At 41.6% G+C, this 24,006-nt stretch overlaps 1 protein-coding gene across 5 annotated transcripts in view; it reads left to right on the plus strand.

Moving 5' to 3' along the window:
• The window catches only part of LOC146857102 (lethal(3)malignant brain tumor-like protein 4), a 566,079-nt gene extending 542,404 nt beyond the window's left edge, over window positions 1-23,675 (plus strand). For all 5 annotated transcript variants that reach the window (XM_085647600.1, XM_085647602.1, XM_085647599.1 and 2 more), the window contains one exon: window positions 23,178-23,675. In XM_085647600.1, coding sequence (XP_085503726.1) covers window positions 23,178-23,306 — 129 coding nt within the window. In that variant the 3' untranslated portion in view covers window positions 23,307-23,675. The remainder of the gene's footprint in view (window positions 1-23,177) is intronic.
• The last annotated feature ends 331 nt before the right edge of the window (window positions 23,676-24,006 follow it).

Consider the following 24,006-nt stretch of genomic DNA (forward strand, 5'->3'; position numbering starts at 1 on the left):
TCGTCAACCTCGTTGCCCTCAGTGCCATCGCCTCCACGGACTACATACTCATCGGAGACCTCAAATTTCACCTCGACAACCTCAATGACCCCAACTCCTCCACCCCCCTGGACAACCTCGCCAACCTCTGACTGCAACAGCTCATCACCACCCCCACCCACATGGCATCCTCACAGGAGGCAACAACGTCCACTTCAGCCACACCTCGCAGCCCCTCTGGACTGACCACCACTGCGTTCACTTCCACGTCAACAAACCCACCGCTCTCAAACCTACACCCTGCCCATCTCGAAGGAACTGCAGCAAGGGCACCGAGGAGCACCTCAACTCCACCCTCAACTGCGATGCCCCCCACACCACCTCGCCTGACGCCAACGTCGCTGCAAAAGAACGACACAGATGGATCACCAATTGCGCAGACGAACTCGCACCCCTTCGCAACCCAGACAGACAACACTCCAGAAAGGCCAACTGGTTCACCGCCAACCTCCATGAATCCAGACGCACCTGCAGACGTCTCGAGAAGAATTGGAGGAACAGCAAATCTTCGGAAGACCGCACTACATACAAGAACGCCATGATAGAGCACCACCAACTCATCAGATCAACCAAAAAACCTTCATCCAGAACAAGATCACCGCCAACCCCAGCAACTAGAAGGAACTCTTCAGCATTAGCCAAGAATTCACTAAACCCCACAGTGAAGTCACGGACATCACCCTCTCCCAGGACCTCTGCAACAAGCTCAGTGCCTTCTTCCATCTAAAAATTAAGTCCCTCTATGACAACTTCAACAAACTGACACAGGACGACTAAACCACTCACTCCCCCACCAACGACAGTCAACCCATCATCTCCGCCTGGACCCCAACCACCACAGAAGACACTGACTCAACCATGAAAAGCATTCACTCAGGAGCACCCACAGACCCCTGCCCTTCCCACATCTTCCACAGAGGTGCTGCTGCCATTGCAACGGAACTACGACGCACCATCCACACCTCCTTCGAAACTGGAATTTTTTCTGATGACTGGAAACGCGCAGAGGTCAAGCCCCTTCTCAAGAAGCCCTCGGCAGATCCTTCAGACCTCAAGAACTACCGACCCATCTCCCTCCTCCCCTTCGCAGCCAAAGTCACCAAGAAGACCGTCAATGCCTAACTAACGAAGTTCAGTGAAGAGAACTCCATCCACTCCATCCAAGGACTTTGGTACTGAGCCCCTGAGTCCAGTATTGGCACCTGCAAAATGTTACTGTGATGTGAGTGTGAGGGCCTGCAGTACAGTCCAGGGTAATTGTTGGACCCCATTGGGTGTCTGGAGAAAAGGCTCAATAAGCCAATGTGATTCAAGCAGTTTTAAAATGTTAGGCTCAGCTGGACTTCCATAGACGTCCAGGCTCAGCTGGACTTCCATAGACGTCCTGCAGGACCCAATGGTCCAGATAGCCTAACATTTTTGGAAAATTACCCACTTCATATCTAGGTTACGATCCAATCCAAGAAGACAGTGCAGAGGGACATTGTGTCTTTTGCATCTACAAGTTTCACTTGGTACTTGTATAGTACCTGCCCCTTGTCTAAAGGAGGCTTCCACTATTCCTGCCCATGCCATTGCTGTCTTGTGCTTTAGTGAAATCTGTGAAAATGCTTTTGATTACACTGTGCCACAATAATCAAACGTTTTCCTTGTGTCCCTATATCATTTTTAGCACTGTGTTTCAATCTAACTCGGTCGATTAAACTCACCTCTGCAGGTTGCCGTTTAATTTCTCAACACAGTCTTTTGGTCATGAAGAGTTAATGAAATGAACTAGAAGAATACAAATTACATTCCCAAAAGCTCTGTTTAAAGTGCTTATCATAAAAACACCAGATCCATGTTTTTTAATAACAAAAATGGCTGTTTCTACCAACCATGAAAGTGTGATGCATTGGTTTCTCGGTCTTACATGTTTTAATAGATTTAAGCCTTTGTCATGTACCTCAGCAGTCAGAGCGACACTCACCTCAAGACCAGAATACTGTAATCAAAAGATTAAAGCACAAGGGACCTTGTCCAGGAAGGTATTTGCTTAAAAAATGCATCCATCCTAGTGGAAGGCACTTCTCGTGAAAAGAGGGCCTTGGCCGTGGGGGTTGAAACACCACATTAAAAGTAAGTGCGTTAGAATGCACTTTTCAACTTGGCTGTTCAGCAGAGGAAGCTCAGTTAAAAGGCCTCCACTGTCCTCGCATTCTCCAGGTCATGTTTACTTTTCATAAGAAGGAAAAGCACCAGAATGGCCTCCACTGTCCTCGCATTCTCCAGGTCATGTTTACTTTTCATAAGAAGGAAAAGCACCAGAATAAGGATAAATGAACTGATTGTTCAAGCCAAAATAAAACCGGGATTATTTCTTATAGTTTACAAATTAATTTAGATACAGCATATGAAAGTGTCAAGCGGCTGCTGAACTTCTACCTTGCCGGTCTGTGACACTGCAAGATCCTGACCCTCTGTGACCTCTTTGGATTTTAAATATGTTGTTTTGCATCTTCTCCTGGGTTTAAGAATGGAAACTCCCTTCCCTGTTACTGCGCGGGTGGAGCTTTACACTTTCAAAGAGGAAAGCGCGATTCACCTGCATCCTCCGAGACAGTCCCTTCCCCCTCCTGCTGATGCGAGGTGAGGGCTTGCATTGTCATTCCAGGGGATGCGAACGAGGTGCGAAGAAACGCTCTTGCAGGACAAAGGGCCTAGCCTGACACTCCCAGCCCAGCCAAGTCCCTTTGACCCCCTGGCACCAGTGTCTGTAGATTTTTGAGAACTGCACTCACTTCACCAATTCTTACATGCCCACAGCCAAAGGCTTAATTAAAACAAGGTAAATGTTTCAGTGAAAAATAAACATGTTCAAAGCTGCAGCCGTTTAACATTCGTTTTTTGTCTTCATTGTCATTTTATTAATTATACACATAAAAATCCATCAGTGTTGTTCATAGTTCCAGATTACTGTTTCACAAACTGCACGGCAGAGTACAATTTTGATTCTTATTTTTAATAGTTACAATCCCAGCGCTCAAGTAGTTGTAAAATAAAGCAACCCCACTAAAAGAGCCGAAGTGGGCTTCTGAAGTCTTCAATCGGTTGAAGAACTATTTCACGTTCTTTAACTATTGTGAAAGAGCCGGGCCACCGAAGCAAATGCCCATTAAAACACATTTATATTGCAATTCGAAATAATTACTTTTTTCCAGAACTAGTAGGAAAACCTATAGCTTTGACTTCAATATACATTTAGGTAAAAATGTTGACTGCATGCTTATGTCTGTGTTTTCATAGGCGGGTCCTTTACAGTCTAATGGTCTTCATTTTCTTATTAAAAAAACCCTGCCCTTTATAAGATCACCGCTTGACAGTGGTCGAAGTGGGCGGGATCGGCAGGGCACGGCGAGCCCCTACTTATATAATTCATTAGATCCCGTGCCCCTATTTTTCTCGTTTTAATAATGCGTCCCAGGACGGCAGAAATCGCCAAGGCCTGCAGAGAAGTTCGGGGACTGGTGGTGCGCAGAGAAGGAAAGGGACTCTGTCTTTTCTTTCTTGCCAGAGAAGGCAAGGACAGTGTCCACTTCTGCTCCTTCGCTGACAGCTGATCCCCCCCCTCCCTTCCTCTTGAAATCCGTGACTTCAAGAAAGGGTTCTCATCCTCTTTCCTCCTTTTGTGTATTTGCTCCCCTGTGAAATAGATCCAAAAAAGAAAAATACTTTTGCTGCAGGTGTTGTCTTTTTCTGACATTATTCTATTCCAGAGTACAGCCTTGGGACGTAGAGAAATAAAAGGTTCAAAATATGATAAATAAAGAAAAAACTAAATAAAGCATGACAGTGTTCACATAGCGGCCAGATTGAGTTTCCCAGTGAAGCGCTACTTTTATTTTATCTTTTCTTTGAAAAAGCATTGTGCACCATTCCTGGAGATACTGCAATGCCGGATTGATGTGTGGATGGGAAAACAAAATGCGTACCATGGCTAGGTGTTTATGGATGTGGTCCATTTACCATACTACTTTCGTTTTGTAATGACATAAGCAATGGACATTGAAGCGGGTCCATTCCGAGCACTGTAGTCATGTCCTTAACTTTTCAGGCACAATCACTCACAGATTTCTGAATAGTGAGTGTGAATGCATTAAGTTAACCATGTTGTTCCTGCTTACATTTCACATGCTTAACTAAATCTTGCATTCCCCATGAGTGTTTACGTTTTTTATGCAGCATATTCCTCTTGTCTGGTGCGTAATTTGCACTGAGTCACATCCAGATATTTATAGCAGGGCACAATTGGGTTGTAGTTGAAGGCCATGCAAGTTTCTCTCAGTGGGGAAGTATGGTGTTCAGTGGGGGAGAGGATGTGGCACTATGGTCAGAGCTGCTGAATTGGAATTGGGGAACCAGGTTCAGCCTTCATGACCAGTCCACCAGACCACTCTCCTGAGGGAGCACATTCACATGCTAGGTCTAAGAAGGCCCTGCAAGACCACAGAAGCCATGGTGTCTTAGCACCAGCAGGTTTACCCTAGTGGGGGCAAGTGTGGGTTAACCTTGGAGGCCTGTCCCCTCCAATCCATACTGAAGTTCACCTCTAGTGTTGCGGGCAGGCTTATGAAGCAGCACACCCTGGAGCAAGGTCACAGGACCCTTGAGAAGTGCCAGCTCTAGGGCAGTGCGACCCATGTGTTCCCACCGGGTGCTGACTTTAGGTGGCCCTTTGTCTTCTGTAGCATTCCCTATACAATGATTTACACACACATTATTGATTGTCTCTGTGTAGTGTGTGTGATGTAAAGTGCTCCGAAACCCTACACTGGTATGAGTGGTGCTGTGAATCAAATTAAATGCATCTGAGGGAGAGTGTGGTTATGGAGAATTGAGGGGCACTGTTAAAGGGTGGTAGTGTGGGAGTCCATGGCGAAGGTGGTCATTGGGGGCACCAACAAACATTGTTGCACAGGGTACCACCAGCGCTAAAGCCGGCCCTGCCCTTGAGGCCAGTCCGCCTCACCCATTGGTACCTCCATTCACCTTGTGTCAGCAGTAGTGGCTGCAACTCACCAGGGATTGGCAAAGCAGGATTTGCATGCACACCAAACTATGTTCGCAAACTTCACATTTCTCTGCTTCATGCTCAAGCACTTTTAAGACGTGCTGCCTGCTTTGGGGCCACTGGAATTATTCAGCAAAATATGACAAAATTACGCTGCATGGTTGACGAGATTATGCAGCAAAAAAAGACTGCAACATAATGCAGTATATTTTCTGTAACTTTATTATTTTGCCATTTTTACACATGCTAACAGTCTCTGGAAAGATTTTGCCTTATTAGTACCAGTGTATCATACAAATGCAGCAGGGAGAAAGGTGATCAGTCAACCTTTACAAAGGGCCGTCCACTTCGCAGCAGCACAAGTCACATTTTTTTAGTAACTTTTGATCCGTTTGAGCTACAAACCATTTATTAGTTAAAATTGTCAGATTATGCAGCAGATGATGTATTATGTGACAAATATGGCAGAGCCATAATTATATAGAAAACTTTTGCAGACTAGGATATTTTCCCATTCATGTTTGTACTGCTCTTGTGGAAAAAGGGAGGAGAAGTGCTGATGACAGAAACTCCATCGATCAGAGACAAATGGCTTGTGCTTCCACTTTTAAGCGTATAATGGGACATTCTGTGATTGGAAACGTATCCCACTTTGTGATTGTATTTTAATGTCAATAACTCATATTAAACCTTAAATAATTATGTGTATCCATGCATTGAATTAAATAACATAATAAGCTGTAACTGGTCAGTGAAATGTCAAACAAATGCTAAAAATTGGGATGTTTTGTGCATTCTGGCCACACCTCTGACTCCGCCCACTGATCCAGTTCTCAGGTTATTCCCGCCCTCTGATTCTCCACCCACAGTTCCCCTACTTTTTTTACCCCACTTCCACCACTGCCGCTAGAGCATCATTTTTTAGTTAAAAGCAGGGATATTAGAATTGTGTGATTGTGCGTCCGCTGCAATTTCCGCATAGTTATATGGTTATAGTGGATTTGCTGCATTTTCCACATAATCCTTAACCTGCCACACAATCTGCTGATTTAAACAAAACATTGTTTCTAGCACAGTCGGTTCAAAAGTTACCAAAAATGCAGCGACACGTGTTGCCGCATAGTGGAAAGCCCTTTGAAAAGGTTGACTGGTCACCTTTCTGTTGCTTGTTGCTATATTTGAGCATTAAACTAATGCCCAGGCAGTGCTAACAAGTTTAAAAATGAAAAGCTAATGAAGTAATACTATCACAAGGTGTGCCACATCACGCAGCATAATTTGCCTATTCATGCCACATAATTACCTCAAACCTGCCGCAAAATTTGGCCCTCCCCTGCCAAATAATTCCAGTGGGCCTGGTTAAAAGTCTTCCAGGGGACTGATCTCTCCACATCTCATGGTGTACTTCTCCAAAGTATTTGACATATCATTGTACATTATTTGGCAGTATCCCTTCCTTTGAAAAAAATGGTGCATAGCTACTTCTCGTAGTACCAGCTCCCGTCATTACCGTTTGATGTAATTTTTAGGCCTTTTTGAAATTTAAATTAAGCTGCGTAATTTCTAGAATTTCATGGTACACTTGTTATGCAGAATTCCAGAAATTGTGCCATTTCACATAACTACGTGCCATTTCTGGTAAACATTGACCGCAAGTGCATGGGAATAATGTGAAGGTCCAGAACGTGACCTTCTGTTGCTTGTGCCACTAATGTATATTTGTGCTATGTTTTTACCGCAAAACTCCTTTTGTGCTCACATGCAGCAGTAAACAATGGATTTGCAGTTGCATCCTTACACGTGATTTCACATCATTTTCCTGACATTTTGCATGATTCCGCACAAATGATGCAAATTTTACACACTACCATTTTACACATATTACATAATCCTTTCTTGCAGATGTTGCCAGATGGATTCCCAAGCCATCTCTGTTTACCCCTCTTTTTTAGTGTATATACACATATCACCCTACCGTCCCGCTGATAAGGCTTGTGCTGTGTACTGCCTATATGCTTTAGTCATAACTATAATTTGAGTGCCTATCTCTCACAGCTCCAGCTCCACTCATAGGCACTGCCCCCCAAGACACGATAAGAGCATCTCTCTGGTTACTTATCCATGAAGTCAAAACACTTCCGTATAGAATGATTATAAATAAAACACTCTGACAGCCACACACGCCATGGTGTAGCATGCTACCTGTCCAAATAGGTGCGGTGGCACCCCACATGAATCACTGTTCAATACAATTGCAGCGCCCAAATCCCTACTGTTGTTGGCATTTCATCCTGGCTCTGCCAGGCACCACTGTACCTGCTCCAGTACTGATAGCTGTGTCCTTATGCCCCATACTTGGACTTTGGCTCCAATGCATTGGGCTATTCACCTCCTTCCGCTCAGGTGCCACAGTTCCTGCTGCCCTAATGATATACGTGTCCCTCTGCTCTGTCCTGGGAGCAGTTTGCTCTTTGATACTCAACTCAACACTCTCCATGACCAAGCAAGTCAACGCCATCTCGTCCTCCTGTTTCAACACCCTCCGCATGCTCCGAAAGATCTACAGGTGGATCCCCACCAACACAAGAAAAACGGTCACCCAGGCCCTCGTCAGCAGCAGGCTGGACTATGGAAACGCCCTTTTCGCAGGAGCCCCAGCCAAGCTGCTGAAACAACTGCAATGCATACAGAACGCCTCTGCACGCCTGATCCTCGACATCCCTCGCCAAAGCCACATCACACCCCACCTGAGAGACCTACACTGGCTCCCCGTCAACAAGAGGATCACCTTCAGGCTCCTCACCCACCCACACAAGTCACTCCATGACACAGGACCAGCATACCTCAACAGATGACTCACCTTCTACACCCCAAACCGTCTTGAGACCCTCACGGGTGAGTAGCGCGCTCTACAAATGTACTGATTGATTGATTCATTTTTCTGAGCCCTGGTAGTAGGTTGCTCTGGGCTCTTCACACCCATACACCCTAATGTGACTCCATGCTAGCCGCATTCTCGTGCTGGGAGCAGTCTGTAAAAGGTTCCTCAAACATCTGATCCCTGGTGCCACTTAACCTCCTCAATCCCTATCTCTAGGGTTTCAGAGCTCTTCTCACAGATTAAATGAGTTTAAGAAAAGTGGCGTTTGAGTATTGCTTTTACATCAGTCACCATTAGATCATCATTGAAAGATTGCATGGCAGATCATGGGGTGGTTTCACTAGCATTCGTCTCCTTGTAACTGAATATACTCTCATAGATGTCCCGATTAAATTTGGGGTGCGTAAAAGTTGTGTAATTGGCTTTCCTGAAACTCCACATAATTACACGATATGCAAATTCAGCATTTAGCATTATATTTTAGTGCAAAATGCTTCTTCGTGCAAAAAATAAAAGTTCCCCGAACAACAGCTGCTTGCGCTCTAATTGTTTGACAAGCTCCCACGTTCACATACTATGATTTTGGTATGAATGGGGTATAATTGCATGGTGTGGTATTATGAAGCAATTTCAGACATGAATTTCACATAAGTATAACTTGAAATTCCCAAAAATATGGGAAATTACACCATTGTGCTGAAAATTTCACCCAGGTCTAGAGTAAAATAAAAGAGATGTAATTACAGACATCAGGAAGATTCTCTTATGCCAAGATTCATTCAATGAGGGTGAGTAGGAGGCTGAGGTTAGGTTGCAGTCCTGCATCATGGAATCTTACTTCCTAGGTAGTACTACAAGGAATGGAGATTCATCCCACGATTTTTAGACCAAGATGTAAATTCAGGGCCTGAATCACATGAGTTAGTAAATATTTTACAATTAAGAGCCTTATTACAATGAGGTTTAGACCGCAACCGACTGCTTGTCGGTTGCGGTCCAAACCGCATCAATTGCTGCGGTCCGACTGAAGCTTTATGATGCATGTGGTCGGAGGCAGCAGTCGGAGGGTCTGACTGACACAATCTGCCCGTCGGTTGGTCGGAAAGGCCTCATAATCCCTTAAGGATGGCGTTTCTGCTGTCGGAATTATGATGTTTTGTTTCCAACAGCCTTTCCATGTCGGCCTTTCCGTCATGGAAAGGCTGTTGGAAAATGGCAATGGGGCCCCTAGCAGGGCCCCCTGGCCCACCGCATGTGGCCCTCCTGCACCGTGTGCCAGACGGCGCTGGGATGTTTTTAAACTTACATTTTTCAATGGGAGCTCTTTCTGTGGGCAGTTTCGGCCCGCCGCACAAGTTCCCATTGAAAAATGGAAGTTTGCGACAGCACCCTGTGTGGTCGCATCCTAATTGCGGGGTCGGAACCGCTGACCTGAGATCGCGCATTTCCCAATCTGCAACAATATCGGTCGTATCGGTCGGAAGCAACTCAGATGGCCCTTGTTTCAGATGTCAATTTGCCAATTTCTGTGCTTTAGACTCCCATTTTTATTCTTAAAAATGCATTTAGTTAAACATTGACAGACGCATTTCTTTATTTTTAAAGAGTGGAGTGGGCTAGGTCTGGAGGAGAGGAAGTAAGTTAACAGAAGCACCTGAGTTCTACTCACCTATTTAAGAAACAACTTTTATTAAACTATTACCATACTCAAATATACACATTTTTGATCACCCAAAAAGGTGAAAATCTGAGCTGGCCTGCTATGAATTCAATTGTAGCATCTGCAGGGTCGATGTGGAAATCACAAGCAGTATGTTACTGGAACATGCTGTCTGTGGGACAAATATAGGTACCTAAGGGTATATTCACTAACATTTTGCACTGGGTTTTCAGTTACAAAAGTGGCACAAATCAACGTAAGATGTTTACTTGAAATATACTTTCCAGCGCAAAACTTGTTTTGCGCTGGAAAGTCACCACAAATAATGCAGAGCTTCACCTAGCATTCCTTAGCATCAAGGAGGCATTCCTTGGGTGGTATATGTGTTTCCCCATACAAACATGCAAAACCTTACCTACTACAAAAAGTGCACAGGGTTTTGCATACAAAATAACACTGTTTTAACATTGGTAATATCAAGGACAAATGCTTTTATTGCTCCAATCTTTCCAGCTTTTCATGTGTGCTCAATTATACAGGACACATACAAAGTAAAAAACGTTTAAAAGCCGTCTAAGAATTGTATTTTGTACCGTTCCAGAACAAATTGTATGGTAGACATCATGCATACGCCCTTGGACTCATGTTCACTGTCCGAGGACCGCCAAACTCATGGTGGTGCAGTGGTGGCAGTCCAGGCACTGCTGCACCACCGCTCCGTCTGCCAGATTACAACTTGGCGGTCAGACCGCCATGGCACTGCTGCAACTGCCCGGGATCAGAGATCTCTGGTGGTGGTGTGGAGGTCTGAGGGCCGAAAATATGCTTGGTGGTGTGCGGCAGCACCGCCAAGCATATTACAACTTTCCTCACCGCCAGTGGGCTCTCAAGGGGGTTCTTACTCCATGAAACTGCTGGCAGTGGGAAAGAAGGGGGGCCCTAATGGGCCTCCTCTTGGCCCTGTGCACCGGGTGCATTCAGGGGGGCACATGTTGTACCGCCCTGTGTGCATGCACACCAGTTCCTGAACGGCATGGACTCTGCACTTTTGAACTGTATTTGGCGCTCCCAGTGCAGTGTTCATTTTCAAAGGCACCGCCAAAGAAACGTCCACCAGACACAGGAAAACTCTCAATCTGGCGGGCAGTGCTCACTCGGCGTTGGTGGTGTGGGAGCGGGGCAGCGGCATGGCAGCCCTGCTCCTGCACGGTCACAGTCGTAATTGGGCCCTTAGTGGTTGCCGACCATGAGATTTAGCAAGTTTGAAACCGCTAAATGGCTTTGTACATCAGCCATTAGTTTGAAAGAAGTGTTTTGGTGTAATTCCATGTATAGGTGCAATTTTAAAAGATATGAAAGAAGGTATAAGAAAGACTATGCAGGTAAGCTCTTATTCCATTGATCTATGAAGTGTATGTTGAGCATACAAATAATTGCAAAAAAGCTGAATGTGAACAGATGAGGGGGTACTTAAAGACTGTGATGATAGCAAAAAGTGTTAGCCATACTGAAGCAAAAATGGGGAACAAATAAATTTGGAATGATGAAAATGTCCCTTTAGATGCATCTCACCCCATCTTGTCCCATCATTTGTAAGTTTGGTTTGGCAGAGCAGTGGTTAGTAGAAAAAGATGGGATAGTATGGACCAACATCAAAAAGGGGTAGGAGACAACTGCGCCTTGATCATGTCTGCATTCTTTTGAATGCAGCATATTGGCATGAGTCCATTTCAGAAACATGCATTTGCATACGCTAATATGTTGTCATGTGCAGATCTGCCACCATCAAATGCTATAAACAGTATCATATGCTTCATGCTCAGGTGATTAATAGACCAGAATGCTACCTTGATATTTTTTTATGTATTTGACACCCTAAGTGTGACAGGTATGCCCAGACATGGATCCCATGCTCACTGCACCATGAGACTCAAGCTGCACCCTGCTGAAATAGGCTGAAACCAGTGTAGGGGTTGCTTGTGTTCCATTCTAGAGGGGACCCTGCCTGGCAGTTTGGAATATACTGTTCGCATGTGGAGTAGGGTCAGTACTGATGTGGATAAGGGGGGCCTCTGTCTAGAAAGGTAAAGTGGGTAAAAAGAGTGGACTAGAATACAGCCCGGTGTTATTACCAGTGGTTGGGATCAGTTCAGGTATTTCAACCATCACCAACATTTATTTTGTAGTTTGTGCCTAGGTCTAGCACATATTTAAATATGCAGCATCGCATACTGAGGAACAGCTTCATATGTATAGATGTAATCATGCATCCTCTTTTGCACCTCCTTGTACTTTGTATTTTTTCCTATTTTTTTCTGCTGCCTTAACCACCTCTTCGTCATAACCTGATGCCATGTATTATAGCAGAGTTGATTGGCCAGGATGGCATTACTTTCCATTCCTCCCGCCTCCTTCTAATATGTCCAGCAGGCAAAACTTCATTCCGATGGGCCACAGTATGACACTGATCTCAGTCAGTGGCTTGATTCCTTGCTGGTCAGTACTGTTTCTTCTTCTTCTATCCTGTAGGCAATTGGAGCAAGGATGTTTCTAGAGTCTGAGGGCTTATTCAAAGGCCTGAAATGGGAAGGGTACAAGGACGCGATGTCTATAAATGAATGATCAGTGTTGGTATGCAAAGTCTTCTTGACGTCCAGATGGAGGTCAATTTTGCTGCCATATAAAGTCCAACTCTTGTTTTTTTAAGCAGGAGGAGGTGGTCTTGTATGCGAGTGTGTTAATCACAGAGCAGTCTTCTCTCTTTTTTTCTTTTTGCAGTTTTTCAGAACTTCCTTTTAGAAGAGTTTTTTTCTGAAGACGGATCACCTAGGTTGACTCTAAGGCCAGGCAGTTAAGCAAATTTGGCATTTTTGCCTTTTTAACATGATATTTTTATTTAAAGAAAATATTTTAAAAATGAAACAATTAGCCATATCAAGTACCAATCATCTCAGTTTATAGTTTCTTTTCAGTTTATGTCTCCACATCACAGCACTGAAATGCAATGTCAAGCTAATTAAGTAGCCTCTCTTTGGATTCACTTTGCTCAAGGTGGTCTCAGCATGGTAGTCCTACTGTATCTTAAAACCTGCTGGGTAAATGACAAACATCAAATAAAAAATATCATGTGACATGAATAAAGTGCAAAATGTTTGTGGATCAGAACATCTCCGGTTTAAAACGTAAAATTCTTTATCATACTTAATTAATCATTTATATGGAAGTAGCATGGTTTGGGGTTTGTAGTGGAATAGGGTGGGATGTTAACTTGTTAATGTAATTTTATTCTTAATTTTTTTTTATTGTAAATTCTTAATTATGTATATTGTTTAATTATTTTAAATTAATTTGTTAACTGTAATGTACATTTGATTTTTTACATTTATGTTAGTAATTAATACTATAATAGTGGGCTGTTCATTATAATTAATGTAATTTTCATGTCATATAATTTTTTACTGTTACTGTCAAATATATAATTGACTATTAATTATGGGCTTCATTATGATGGCGGTCTGACAAGTGTTTGTCTGCCACCGTTTCAGGCAAGAGACTGCCCAGCAAGGAGCCGACGGCTCCGACAGTCCAATAGCAACAGGACCACCCTGTAGGCATACAGTGGATTGGCGTACCATGGAATAGCATACACTTGAGTGGGGAAGAGCAGAATAGCGTAGACCACAGTTAAGTACAGTGGAGTAGCATAGAGTGGAGTGCCATACAATGGCATAGTGTTGAGTTTAGCGGCATTAAGTCAAGTGATGTACAGTGGTGTTGCATATAGTGAAGTAGCATAGAGTATATGGTCCTACAATGGAATAGCTTAGACTGTAGAAGAGTAGATTGTAGTGACGTACAGTGGGCTGGCGTACAATGTAGTGTTGTACATTATAATAGCATACATTGGATTGTGGCAGAGTGGAGTGGGGTATACTGCAGTTGTGTACAGGGCCGGACTGGGAACCAAAACTGGCCCTGACAAAGAGCTCAGCCGGCCCCCCTGGAAGCGGCCGAGCTGTTTGCCAGGGCTGGTATCGGCTGATTTTGTTACAGGGGCCGATTTTGCAGCTATGCTGCAAAAACTGCCCTGTAACAAAAATGGCCCCCAGGGGCCCAAAATCGGTCCGCGGGGAAACTCCCGGTGACCGCTACGGCCAGTCCGGCCCTGGTTGTGTATAGTGAAGTGCTGTTGAGTGGACTGGCATCCAGTGGAATAGCATAGAGTGTAGTGATGTACCATGAAGTTACACAGATTGGAATGGCATAGAGTAGCGTAGAGTGTAGAGTCATAGGGCCTCATGTAGGTAGCCAAATACCGGTCGGTAACGGCCGATTTTCGGTAATTATACCGTTACCGACCGGTATTTTGGCTTTTGAGATGTAGGGGGAGAATTTCTGTATTCGGAATTTACCGAATCGGTAAAATTACCGATTCGGTAAAATTACCGATTCGGTAATTTTACCGATTCGGTAAATTCCGAATACAGAAATGAGATGTAGGGGGACTGTGTGGTGTGTGTGGGGATTTGTTATTTACCACCAACTAATAGTTGGTGGTAAATGACGAATATGTGTGTAAATGCAATATTTTGCCCGTAGATGTGTGCAATGTGGCAGACACACATGCCCTCAGGGCATGTATGTGTGCCACATGTGCACACATGGCCGAATCAGGGGTGCAACAGGGTGACACCCTGCCACCCTTGCATGTGCTCCCCCATTACCGAATCGGTATTTACCGATTCGGTAATGAGGCATACCTTCCCATCAATGGGAAGGTATGCCTCATTACCGAATCGGTAAATACCGATTCGGTAATTACCGATTTTTTCCGAATCGGTAATATTTACCGACCAATTACCTACATAGGATTTACCACTTCATAAATACCGAATCGGTATGATTCGGTATTTATGAAGTGGTAAATGCCAGCCCACCTACATAAGGCATATAGAGTGGAGTTGTATTCAGTGGAATACTGCACACTGGAGAGGTGCACAGTGGAGGCACTTACAGTGAAGTGGCTAAGACAGGAGTGTAATAGAATCGAGTGATGTATGGTATATTATCGTAAAGTAGAGTGGTATAGCGTTGAGTGGCCTAGAGTGCAGTGAGGTGTAGTACAGTGGAGTGGCATACCGTTGATTAGCATACAGTGTAGTGGTGTATAATGGACTGGCATAAAGTGGAATGGTGTAGAGTAGAATAGCGTAGAGTGGAGTGGTGTAAAGTGAGGTGTCATACAGTGGAGTGGCGTAGAGATGAGTTAATTGAAACAGACATAGTATGAAAGTGTGTGAATGAATGTAAATGTCATGTGGCAGGAATATACATTATGATGTGTAAATGTTTAGTTTTTGGTAGTGGCCTAGAGTGAAGTGGAGTGAAGTACAGTGGAGTGGCGTATAGTGGATTAGTGTACAGTGTAGTGGTGTATAATGGACAAGGTGTAAAGTGGAGTGGCGTAGTATCTGTAAATAGTGCAAATAGTGCTAAACTTCTAACTTAAAATCATTTTACTTATATATTGTGCCACATTATACCGTGGTATGTTCACACCATTACATGGGGCTGAGAAGTGAATATGTGATTGGCTAATGGCTGTGTTTACCAAAGGTAAAAGGCAGTCATGTCGTTTTTAGCATAGTTTTGCTGGTTTCTGCGGTCTGTGTTTCACTGCTTTCTGGGTTCAAGTGTTATTTATAGGTACGCATTAGGTTTTATTGTTGTTCACTATCTATTATCACTTTATTTAAGTGGTAATAGATGGAGATTTTTATTTATATATTTTATAGGAGTTTAGGGTGAACTGCACTTTTATTTAAGTAGCGCAATAATTGGTAGGTACATGAATAATATTAACATTAATGAAAATAATTGTAGAAAACATTAACAGAACAATTAGGTAAACAAATGAAAATAATATTCAAGAATAATAAACATAAAAAGATATACAATTTAAAACATAACAGCAAGTAAAAGTAACAGCTAAATGAAATTAGCAAACTCCAATTAAAATAAAAGTATGGAAAGTGTTACACTTGAAAGGTATTGTATGTACTACGCCTACTCAACATAAACAAACTCATTGAAAATATTAGACTTCAGACTCCAGTCTGAGCAACAGTACAGAGACATTTGGATTTCGCAAAGGTTAGACTTCCTATTCCCACTCTTATTTAAGCAGCACAAGGAAAAATGTTGGACCTCAGGGAGGCTACATTTACTATTTCACTCCAATCTAAGCAGCAGTCTAGAAAATATTGGACTTCAGAAGGGTTGGAATTAGTATCCCCACTCTGATCTAGGCAACAGTAGAGTTACTCTTTCCACTTCAGTCTAAGCAACAGTAGGGAAAGTGTTGGACTTGGACATTCCAGATTTGCTACTCCCACTTCAATTTAAGCAACAGTAGGGAAAGTCTTAGACTTCAGAGGGTTCAGTTTACTATTTCTACTTCAGTCCAAGCACCAGTAGGGAAGGCGTTGGACTTTCGAGCAGTCAAATTTATTGTTCCCATTCCACCCTAAGCAAAAGTAGGAAAACTGTTGCATTTTGGAGGGGTTATATTTACTCTTCCCACTGCAATGTAAGCAAAGCTGGGAAAGTGTTGGATTTCAGAGGAATTAGATTTACTAGTCCCACCCCTATATATACACAACAGAAGGAAAAGCATTGGACTTTAAAAGGGTTAGATTTAATACTCTCACTCCATCCTAAGTAACAGTATGGAAAGCGTTGGACTTTGAAAGGGTGAATTTTACTATCCCCACTCTAATTAAGCAACAATAAGGATAGCATTGGAATTGGATTGGCTAGATTTACTATTCCCACTCCAATCTGTGCAACATTAGGAAAAGTGTTGGACTTCAGGAAGGTTACATATAACAATCCTACAGTCATTAAAAAAATATTTAAATATGTAAAAACATAAAATAATTAACCATATTTAAAGTAAAAAATATATTTTGTATACGTTTAAATAGGATGCTAAATGTATTATAAATATACAAAAAAATGTATAAACAAATGAAGTATTGAAATAAACATACATAGAATTCGCTTCTCTCGCTACTACTGAAAAAAGCAAGAACACAAAAAGATAAATTGAATTATAAATAATAAAATGTATATAAAATAAATAAAAAGAAATAAAAATTATAAATGATAAATATAATATGCACTTGTTTATAAAGATTACTAATTATTTCTTACATGGGGGATGTTTAGTATGTTGGTCATAAAGCCTCCGAACTTAGGTCGGAGGCTTTACGGCCGACATCATTGGTTTCAAGTCCGGCTGGCTGATTCCAATAATCGGTCAGAATCAAAACCTGCCAGTCATTCTGGCTGGCTTCCAACGGGCTCAAGGAGCCTGTCGGCCACTCGGAACCAGCCTGTAATCCATATGGACGGAGGTTTAAGCCATCTGGATTACGATGCAAGGTTTACTGCTCGGTTTCCAAGCCAACCTTTCTGTCATAGAAACCCTGTTGGAAAGCGTGTTTGGGGGCCCCTAGCAGGGCCCGCTTTCCCTTGCTGCCTCCGGTTGCAGGCAGAGGGGGCAGCTATGGTGCCCTACTGTTAATCCCTGCACACCATGGCAGGCACCTTGAGGTGCTTGCCACGGGGTTAGGGATTAACACAATCTCCCATTTATCTATGGGGGCTTGTGTTAGGGCCAGTTTACGGCCATAACACAAGCTCCCATAGTGGAATGGGAGAATGCGACCACACCATGTGCGATCGCATCATAATTAGACGGTCGTGACTGGTCCCCTTTCTGCCATGTGTCACTCGGAAGAAAGTCCGACCAACATCGTAATAGGCCCCTAGGTCTAAGTATAACAACAATTTTATATATTAAATAATCAAGGAAATAATGATATAATGATTTAATAAATTAAATATTTAAATAATCTAAAAAATAAAGAAAACTATTTTAATTTAAGTAATTTCCAAATTGAAACCCCCAAAAAATGAAAGAAAAGTTAAATATTTTTAACATTTATATAATAACCAAAACAATATTTAATTTACTTTATATCCCTTAACATTAAAAAACAATTCTTTAAAATGTATTTAACTTCCCACCACATTCCCCTACAAACCCAAAGTCCCACTAGTAAATTATAAACAATTACATAAAAAAAAAATCAATCATGAAAATTACAAACTATATTTAAAAAATTTCAAAAATACGAATATTATCAGTATGTACATATATATTTAATTAAAACTAATGTTTATTACACCTATATTAAAGTACAGAATATTAATTACAACACTTTTCTTCCTAACAATATTGTATACAATAAAACCTACATTCTCACTTTTGATATTCTGTTCCACTATATTTTTGCAGAGGTGAGATTTTTGGCAACATGTTTGTCGCATGATATTTTGGAATCAATGTGTGTTTTATTCACCATATATAACATGTGCCCATTTTGAAAATGTTCGTTTTCGCATGAAAAGGGTAGTTACACAACTGTAAGGGATTTTCTCTACTCCAGCACAAAGGGACCTCAAACCTAATTGAAAAATTAGTGTTTAAGACTCTATGTACAAAATCCCTACTGCTGAAAACATGTTTTTCAACTTTGTGAAGCACTCCTATCTTTAAAAGGTGCACATTTTAAATATTCTTTGTGCACAAAAACAGCTAGTGCATGACTATTAACTTATGTTTCTCTATTCCTGAACAAAGGATTCACCAGCCACTTTTAGGAAGCCTAGTTGTATACCCCCCACACACCGATGTAAAACATTTGCCCTCACCTCTCAAAAATGTTTTTGTTAACATTGCAAAAGGCTCCTATAGTTAAAGTACGAGCATTCTGAGATTTGTATTCCCATGAAAAAGACAGCTGTATATCAGCCAAAGTGACTTTCTCTATACTTATGCAATGAGCATACCAGTTAAGTTCAGGAATAACATTTGTAAGACTTTTGTATAAGATTTGGCCTTCAAATAATAAGACCTTAAACCCCAAGAACGTTTGTTGCAGTTGACCTGGGCACTTCTGAGAAGGTGCCTTTTTCCATGAAGAAGGCTTTTGCACCACACAGCCAAACTACCTTTCCCTACTCTTGTAAAAAAAAAAAAAAAAACAAGCCCTGTTTAAGAATTTCTATTCTACACTCTAAATATAAAAGGTTGGTTCTCAAATGGGTGTTTCAACTTTGTGACAGTTTCCAATTTTTTACCAGGGCACATTTTTGAGAATGTGTCTTTTTAAATAAAAAGGCGGATGTACCACTGCCAACGTGATTTTTTTCTACATTTGCACAAAGGACAGCTAGCCCCATTCTGGAAAAAACACTTGCAGAATTTGTGTTTCCAAACACAGTAAATGTTTTTAGTTTGTTAAACAAGGTTTATGTATATATATATATAAAATTCACTGAAAAAACCATAGGTTTCACACATGTTATAGTTAGCTGGACATTTCACTCGTAAAAAACCATTGAAATTCCCCCGTTATAGTTAGTGCAGGCAACTATAACTCACGCGACCGCAATCCTCTGCTGATGCTACTACTGTATTTAGACACTTATTTGCCCATGTCTTCTTCCATTAAATTTTAGCTATACATATATTGCAAATATTTTTTTTCATAAAGACACATATGTCATCAGCAGAGGATTGCGGTCGCGTGAGTTATAGTTGCCTGCACTAACTATAACGGGGGAATTTCAATGGTTTTTTACGAGTGAAATGTCCAGCTAACTATAACATGTGTGAAACCTATGGTTTTTTCAGTGAATTTGCAAGGTTTTTTAAATGCTAATTCCTAACTATAACGTGTGTGAAACCTATGGTTTTTTCAGTGAATTTGCACGGTTTTTTAAATGCTAAGTTACTTTACGCCGTTCGTGGCGTGCGCGCCCACTTCACGCAGTTCGTTCCGTGCGCGTATATATATATATATATATATATATATATATATATATATATATATATATATATATATATATATATATATATATATATATATATATATATATATATATATATATATATATATATATATATATATATATATAGGTATTTTTGTACATATATATAGTTAGAGTGTGAGCCTGGGTAGCTAGAAAGAACCCCAAGAGCACCAAGAGCAGGTAGAATAAATACTTGAGAGAAATAGGAGCTTTATAAGGGAAGTACCATTACATTCTTGAATTATAGAGACGAAAATGATAAAAATGTGCCAGTTCCTAAGTCAATTTCTCTATTGTAATAATCCTAAAGGGTCAGATCAAATCAGCATGGTGAGTTTGTTGCAATCAGAATTACAGTTGTATCTTCCTGATGGAGACTAGATTTCATAAGATGGTGGCTAGAATAGAGAATGAGCACTCAGATACTTGGATGTTTAAGGAAGTGTGAATCTTCCTGAAAGGACACAGTTTAAATTAGTTAATGCTTCGTTTTAAGTGGGATTAATAGTTATGGAATAATTCCAGTCTATCTCTGGTGTTGGCTTAAGTAGCACTATATATCACATCACATCATCTCATGTGCCTATATAAAGTACACATTCACACCTACGGGTATCTTGGTGTTGACTACCATATGTTTATTGTTATCCAAGTAAATGGTACTTATTGTATGTACCTTTCAAGTATGGAAGACTGAGTGGAAGAACAAGGATTCAAACATGTGAGAGAGAGGTGAAACACATCCCACAAGAGGATTCATTAGTTTAATAAGCCACCAGACTAAAATAATCCATATGGATCCTTCAATTTACCTATCATAACACATCAGTGAAGACTTGAGCATGACTATAATCACACACTATCTCTGTGCACTCTCCCTGTGCATACCTATAATCACACACTATCTCTGTGGGGACCTGCACATCCCTATAATCACACACTATCTCTTTGGTGACCTGGACATCCCTTTCATCACACACTATCTCTTTGGTGACCTGGACATCCCTTTCATCACACACTATTTCTCCAGGAACCTGGGCATGTCTATATTCACACACATACTCTTTGGGGACCTGGGCATGTCTATAATTACACACTATCTCTGTGGGGACCTGGGCATGTCTATAATCACACACTATCTCTGTGGAGACCTGGCCATACCTATAATCACACACTATCTCTGTGGGGACCTGAGCATGTCTATAATCACACACTATCTCTGTGGGGACCTGGAAATCCCTATAATCACACACTATCTCTGTGGGGACCTGGACATGTCTCTAATTACACACTGTCTCTGTGGGGACTTGGGCATGTCTATAATCACACAGTATCCCTGTGGGGACCTGGCCATCCCTTTAATCACACACTATCTCTGTGGGAACCTGGGCATGCCTATAATCACACACATTCTCTTTGGCGACCATGGTAATACTATAGTAACACACTATCACTCTGGGATCGTGGACAGCTCTATCATCACACTCTATCTCTGTGGGGACCTGTGCTTCACTTTAATCCAACAATACCTCTTCAGGACTTGAGCATGTCTATAATCACACACTATCTATGACTTCAACTCAACATCACTGTAATCACATACCATTTTTGCAGGTATCTGAGTAAGACTAAGATAATACACCATTTCTCCAGGAACCTGAATATTTCTATCATAACCCTCTCTTTATAGGGAGTTGAACGTGACTATCATAACACTATTTATATGGGGACTTGAATATGATTGTAACCACACATTGTCTCTGTGAGGACTTAAACATACCTATAAATATACACTATCCATGAGGGGAACTTAAATATGAATATACATTCACTATCGGGACTTGAGAGTGATTATAATTAAATGCTATATCTGTGGTGACCTGGGCACAACAGGGATGGCATACTATTTATGCATGAATATCAGGATAAGTATCACTGGACACTATGGAGGACTTGAATATAAATAGCATACCACTGTCTACGTGGGGACTTGAACATGACTATAATCACACACTATCTATGCGGGGACTTGAACAGAACTAATCCTACACTATGGGGACCTGAGAATTACTGTAAAAACACACTGTTTCTGCATGAACTACAGCATCACAATCATCGTAGACTATCTTTAGGGGTACTTGAACATGACTATAACCAAACACTATATCTCTAGGGACCTGGACATGACTATAATTATCAGACACTAACTTTTGGAGGATTTGAGCATGACTATAATGACATGCTATCTGTGTAGCAACCTGGGCATCACTCTAATGACACACTATCTCATGCAATTTCAGCATAACTATCAAACACTATCTCTACAGAGAATTGAGCATTATTACAATCACACACCATCTCGGTGGGGGCTTTAACATACATATAATCACACTCGGTCTATGGGGACTTGAGAGTGACTGTAATTAAACACTGTCAGTGGCAACCTGGGCATCAATATAAACATGCACTATCTCTGCGGGGGCTTGAAAATGACTTTCACAACACACTCCCTCTGTCAGCTCTAGAACATTACTATAATCCCATGCCATATCTTTGAAGACTATTATTGTACAGCCATATCAATAATATGGTGAAGTTGATGTAAAAAATATAGGTAGTCTCAACTTGACATTCCCATCTAACCACACTGCATGCTCTTTGGCCTTTACATGAATTTAATAATTAGTTGTTTCCTTATCTCTTAATGTTTGTGAGAACTCAGCAATAGACTAGGTATCTGTAAATCCCTTTCCGTGGACTTTATATACTATATGTTTCTACTGAGAAATGCATTATCAACAAAATCAATTTCCTGGAGGCTCTTAGGATACAAAGAGATATTCATATATGTCTAAACAATCAAGTAATATAGGCAAATCACAGAAAAATACCATTTAGTCATTTGTTTGTGAATGTATTCAATCAGACATGATTATTATTGAGTAAGTCCCCACAAGGATGGTAACACACGTTCAAGTCCCCACAAAGATGGTTCTGTGCGCGCAATTAAAAAACAATATATTTGCAGATTTGAAGCAGGATCCTATATAATGATTTTTTTCTTAACATTTTTCTGTTATTGGTATATTTTTAAAACATTGGGAAAGGTTAGTCCCCACAAGGCAGGTGTTCACACATAGTCCCCACAAGGATGGTAACACGTGTATGTGTGTGTGTGTGTGTGTGTGTGTGTGTGTGTGTGTGTGTGTGTGTGTGTGTGTACGCGTGCGCACGCGCCTGTGTGCGTGCACCAGCCTTGCAGCTGTGTGTTGAAAGTTTCCATTGTGTGACAGGTTTCCAAAAATAGCAATATTCCTTTACTGTGGGTGTCCTAATCCCAGTGGACATGCTGGCCTTTGTGGGTGCATGTATATGTGTGGGTGCACTCATCTCCCACTCTGGGTGGCATCTATTCCGTGAATGTGCTAGCTTTCTTCCTTTGAGTAGACCTTGTTTATTACATTCAATCACTGTTTGGCTAAGGTCAGGACTGGACCAGCCTCCTAGAGGTGATGTGCTCCCTAACCCAGGAGCAACATGGAGAGCCTCCACAGATCTCTGCTGACATCTCATAACTCTCCCTTTCTCTCTTAAAATTACAGCAAATCGATGGGGAAGCATTTCTGCTGCTGACACAGATGGACATGGTGAAAATCCTCAGCATTAAACTTGGTCCCGCTCTGAAGATCTACAATGCCATCCTGATGTTCAAAAGTTCGGAGGAGAATTGAAGGGTGGGCGCAACCAAAGACTGAAAAAGGGCAGTTGCATGAGTAATGCCCCCATTGTGATCCAACTAAGCAGTGCGTTATCTGCTACTCAAACTTCAGAACATTGGCGGGCCAAGCAAGAACCTCCTGGTTAGGGTTTTAGTAGCTCAGAGAAGCTGTACCAAAGCTTTTCCTGCCTCCTATTGAAAGGGAAAAAAGACAGCTGCTGATAAAATATAGTGCAACCTTTTGTATTAACTTTTATATGAGTTGTTAACTTGTGGATCCCTTTTTAAGACACACATGTGGACTTGAAGCTTGGGTCATAAAACCTAGCAGTTGGTGGCCAAGTGAACATTAATCAAGCAAAATAAAACAAGTTCCTCAGCAGATTGTTTCTTTAATAGCAACGGCAGCTTCATCCTAGCTTTTCCACATAAGGCTGTTTCTGAGTCAAGTGTGGAATGATCCATGTCACTTTGGAAGGCACCTTGTGGAGCTGAGAAAAATTTCAAGGCTGTTTTTACAGGTAAGTAACTTTTTCATCTCTATTATGATCATTGTCACTGCTCTGAACATGCAGTAGCTGACCACCCCCTGCCACTTCTGCTTGGTTATACAAATCTAAATTACAACCTAGCAGTTTTTGTGAAAAGATACACTAGGAAGTATTCCATAACTATCACTATCAACAACCTTTTCCGCAGCTAAATGATATTTC

Source organism: Triturus cristatus, chromosome 3_2 (assembly GCF_964204655.1).
Source record: "Triturus cristatus chromosome 3_2, aTriCri1.1, whole genome shotgun sequence".
NCBI lineage: Eukaryota > Metazoa > Chordata > Amphibia > Caudata > Salamandridae > Triturus > Triturus cristatus.